This window comes from Ochotona princeps, chromosome 2, assembly GCF_030435755.1.
Source record: "Ochotona princeps isolate mOchPri1 chromosome 2, mOchPri1.hap1, whole genome shotgun sequence".
In the NCBI taxonomy this organism is placed as follows: domain Eukaryota; kingdom Metazoa; phylum Chordata; class Mammalia; order Lagomorpha; family Ochotonidae; genus Ochotona; species Ochotona princeps.
This window is the reverse complement of record NC_080833.1, coordinates 103,109,185-103,114,188: the sequence shown is the minus strand read 5'-3', so window position 1 is coordinate 103,114,188 and position 5,004 is coordinate 103,109,185. Positions and strand designations below refer to the sequence as shown.

Here is a 5,004-nt window from a genome sequence, read left to right as displayed (position 1 = left end):
ACTTCCCAAATGTCTGCAGCAGCCAGAGTCAAAACCGGGATTCTGGAGCTCCATCCAGGTCTCCCATGCAGGCAGCAGAATCCAAGTACCTTAATCTTCACCTCCCAGAATTGCATTATTAGGAATCTGTATTGGCAGTGAACTAGCCAGGCCTCTAACTGGGTAATCTGATGTAGGATGAGGGCATTCCAAATGGTTGACTTAATTACTACACCAATTGCCTGCCTCAAAAGTGTGGGATCTGAATCAATTGTACAGGTAGTTAATTTATGCCTCTGGGCATGTTTTGATCCTAATATTGTACATATTGCCTCCACTTGATTTTGATGTGCTGCTCCATTCACCCCCATTTGTGTTTGCTGAGACAGAGAACGTGCAATTCATATGGAAAGCTCAGGACAGTTTGTTACTTTGTATCCCATGTTCAGAAGTTTAATATCTTGGGGGACCCAATACAAGTCATGAGCTGTTTCTCAAAAGCAGAAGAGCACGCAGAAAAAGACATGACTTGGCATTCTAGGCAACTAGCTCTATGACTCCCCCTTCTGGCCTTGAGAGACTTTACATGGCATTCCACACGCCACGGAATCCTTCAACCTCATTGGCCCTGTGAGTTAGTTCAGGGGGTTTGAAAATCAAGGGGAGAGTTGTTCTCATTGGAATGATTGAAGCGATGATTGCAGTCATCAGACTTAAGAGCTTTTCATATTATATAGAAACAGATAATATTCTAGTGGGAGGCCTGTTTCAGTCCTGCGCTACATGATGATGTTTTAGATAGTGACAAACTGCAAATGTGACAGTATGTACCATAGAGCTTAGGCAAATAGTAGACTGTACCATCTAAAGGCTTGTGTATGTACATTCTACAACATGTGTACAATGATCATGTCACTTAGTGAAGTATTTCTCAGACTTTATCTCCATTGTTTAGTCACACATGCTGTTATTTCAGATCTATAGGTACTGTTGCCATTTAGCTACTGCTGATTATAAAGTTCTGTTTATTGTTGAGCCACGTGATCTCACCCACTTCAGAAACCCATCATCACCACTGCACTTGGGGGCCCACTTCCAGTGATGACCGCTCTAATGTTTTTCCCTGTCTGCAAAGGACAGCCATTGCAAACCTTGTGAAGATGCTGGGGCTCCCTTGATCAAGGCATTTGGCAGGAGGCATTGGTGTGGGCTCTGTACTCCCTCAGTACTTTGTTCATGGGACTAAAGTAAGGGGGTCATATAAAACAGTTTCATTCTGATATTATTTCCTGAAACCTTTGAATATCACCCTTTACCTTAGCTCTGGTGTTTGAATGTTATTGAACGTAACTCACCAGTGATTCTAGGTTTCAGTCAATCAACCAAGAAACTGTTAGAGTCACTCCATTGAACTTAAAATTGTTGGCAAATGTACCCATTGAATATATTAATATGATCCAGCAATATGTTCTGTTTTCTGTGATCTAGCGCCCTAATAAGCTATTGTCATATATATTCTCAAGGAGTTCTATCATGAAAAATAGTAAAACCTTGATTTTTTTTAGCACGAATCTTAGAATCTTCTGGTCTACTCTTTGTGTCATTCCTCCAGGGTATTCTGGGATTAGCAAGAGTCTGGTAGCAGTGTAGGATGATAGAGGGACAAGCTTGCAGAGCGACAGGTTTCAACTGTTGCTTCAGAGGCTCCCATGCTATATCAGAGTGTCTTGTTTAAGTCCTGGCTACCCTGCATCTCCTATCCTGCTCTCTCTAATGTACCTGAGAGGCAGTGGGCAGATCCAAGTATTCGCGTTCCCGTCCCCAATGTGGGAGATGCAGATGGAGTTCCTGTCTCCTGGAATGGAGCTGGCCCAGTCCCAGCTGTTGTCAGTCATTTGTCAAATGAATCTTTTCATGGAAGATACCATTCTGTCTCCTCACTCTCGGTCACACTGCCTTTTGTAAGCGTAAGCATACTTGTAATTGCCCACTGAGGTCATCATAGTTGCTGCAACTTGGAGAAAGCTGACCTCAGATAAGAGAGGAAGGGCTACTTAGGAAGACAAGGAAGGTTAAAGAAATTAAGAGTTCAAGGTTGTAGGATTTTACCAATTCACTAAGCAGGTTTCCTCTCATTTTCCAGTCAGCTGAAACATCAGAGACCTGGAGAAACTTTGGGTTTATAATTTACTTGATAAGTTTGCAATCCACAGAACCAGATTGTTATTACAATAATAAGCTCTATAGATCTTAAGAGATAAAATATTTTCTGATTTTTGACGTTTTCTTGAGGAGGGATTTAATGATGAGCTGGTCATTTTCCTGCCATAAGCTTCCCATTGCTTTCAGTAACTGATTATGCAGTTTTTGTTCCCACCATGAAAGTCTGTCGCAGCAGTTCCTTGGTTTCCCAAAGCCTGGTTTGTAATGTATTTTATTTCAGAAGACTATTGCTGACCTTTTAAAGCACCTGCTTAGCTGTTAGACAAAACTAACTCTAGGATTCTCTTCCCAGGATTCTCCTTTCCTAAGGACTGTGATTTTATTAATGCCCAGAGAGGAAATACAAAAACTACTTCAAATATATCAACTTATGGGTATTTAACATGGGAAATATATTATTAGGAAGACAAACGGAAGAGGTATTGTTATCCGCCATTTGGAAGCTTCTAACCTCTCTATATGGAGACATTTATCTCTTACTTTTGCAGCCTTCTGAGGGTTAAGAAACAACAGTTGCCATCTTAGGTCTCTGTTTCTGAACTTGCAATGCTAGATGCTGCTGCCATTGCCAAGAAATTCAGAAAATTACAATTTCATCTCTCCTTTCTCCTAACTAAAATAAAAGTAGTTATTCTTTCTCCTTCTAACTTCATGCTTATGGTACCTATTGGCAGAATTTGACCTGGAAGCTTTTTGGCAAGGGAGTATGGGAAATAAGATTTCTAGGTTTTCTACCCTTGTGTTTTGGAGAGGATGCAGGATACAGATGGATTGAAACACACTCAGAAGAGCTAATGCACCTTGATTTTGTAAAATGGTAACAGGGTACTTGCAAAGAAGAAGGAGAGAAAGAGGTTCTTGGAAAAATCAAATTGAAAATTTGGCATAGTAGAAGTTAAAAAATGTGACTACAACTATGTTACAGTTCCATAACTATGTTACAGATACTTTGGGATTTTTTTTTAGGTGAGTGTACATCTTAGGTCAAGGACTGTTGATCTAGGAACTGATAGTGCCAGACGATGTGCATTATGTGGCCAGCTTCTTGAGGGCACTCTTGACTTCCTTGTTCCTCAGGCTGTAGATGATGGGGTTCAGCATTGGGGGCACAATACAGAAGAGAACAGAGACCAAGATGTCCATGTCCAGGGAGTAGCCTTCACTGGGCCTGTCATAGTTGAAGTTGGCTGTTCCAAAGAAGACCACCACCACAGTGAGGTGGGATGCACAGGTGGAGAAGGCCTTGCTCCTGCCCTGAGCGGAGGCAATCCTAAGGATGGCGGAGATGATGCAGATGTAGGACACTGCAGTGAACAGGCAGGGGCTCAGGCCGATGGTGGCACTGGCCACGTGCAGCACAGACTCATTGACAGAGGTGTCTGAGCAGGAGAGCTTCAGGAGCAAGGGGATGTCACAGAGGAAGTGGCTGATGTGGTTGGGTCCACACAGAGTGAGCATGGCTGTCAGCACTGTGTGTGTCACAGAATTGACCAGCCCACACAGCCAGGAGGCAGTCACCAAGGAAACACAGACCTTGGCACTCATGAGAACTGGGTATTGAAGAGGGTGGCAAATGGCCACGTAACGGTCATAAGCCATAGCAGCCAACAAGACACATTCAGTGCCAGCGCATGTGACAAAGAAGAACAACTGGGAAATGCATCCCTTATAGGAGATGGTCTTCTTGTCCCGGAAGAAGTTCACCAGCATGACTGGCATGGTGGTAGACGTGTAGCAGATGTCTAAGAAACTCAAGTTGCTGAGGAAGTAATACATGGGTGTGTGGAGAGCGGGATTGACCCTGGTGGCTGTGATTATGAGCAGGTTTCCCAGGAGTGTTGCCAGGTAGATGACCAGGAAGACCAGGAAGAATAGGCCCTGGAGATGGGGGTGGTTGGAAAATGCCAAGAAGATGAATTCAGTGACGTAGGTTTGATTGTTCATTGGAAATGGTATCACAGCTATGAACAATAAAGAAATCATGTTGAGACTTCTTTGGACTCACACCAAATGGATTAAGTCAAACAATGCCTAGAAAGCAGTGTGAACTTTGGAGAGAAGTAAGTCTTCTTTAAGGTCACAACTCCTCACGGTTTTTTGCATGGCTGCTGGTTGATGAGAATAAATGAAAATTTTGTCATAACCTACAGTAAGCTACTGATTCCAACTTACTGAAGTTAATTTCTCTCTGACTCTACAATATATTGCTGCTAACATTGAACTTCATTGTTGAGTTAATGTTTTTAAAGATCTTACTTTTTATAGTAGCATATTTTAATTATGAAAGGAAGGTAAATTTTAATTGTCTAAGATTTGACTTCAGCAAATCTACTGAAAAAAGTTGATATAATACCGATTTTCTATGAAGTTATCTAATCTGTGATCTAATCTATGAATTTCATTTTCTGTTACTGTTAAAGTTTGGAGGTACGATAAGATAGCAAAAACAGTGGGCTCTTGAACTAAGTCTGTGTGGATTGAAATCCTACATTCACTTCTTACTACATGTAGCTGATCTGTGTTCCTTTCTTTTTTTTTTTTTTTTAAGATTTATTCATTTTTGTTGGAAAGGCAGATATACAGAGAGGAGGAGAGACAGAGAGGAAGATCTTCCATCCAATGATTCACTCTCCAAGTGAGTGCAACGGCCAGTGCCGTGCCGATCCGAAGCCATGAGCCAGGAGTCAGGAGCCAGGAACCCCCTCCCCACCAGGTCTCCCACGCAGGTGCAGGGTCCCAAGGCTTTGGACCGTCCTTAACTGCTTTCCCAGGCCACAAGCAGGGACGTGGATGGGAAGTGGA

At 42.4% G+C, this 5,004-nt stretch overlaps 1 protein-coding gene across 1 annotated transcript; it reads right to left on the bottom strand.

Annotated features, from left to right (window-relative positions):
* Positions 1 to 3,231: 3,231 nt before the first annotated feature.
* LOC101518612 (olfactory receptor 5V1-like) lies at positions 3,232 to 4,185 on the bottom strand. The gene has a single exon (XM_004582118.2). It carries the CDS (start codon positions 4,183 to 4,185, stop codon positions 3,232 to 3,234), a length of 954 nt encoding a protein of 317 aa, XP_004582175.2.
* Positions 4,186 to 5,004: the final 819 nt, after the last annotated feature.

Excerpts from the sequence above, each read along its gene's own strand:
- LOC101518612 (XM_004582118.2), bottom strand. The coding sequence starts at position 4,185 with ATGATTTCTTTATTGTTCATAGCTGTGATACCATTTCCAATGAACAAT.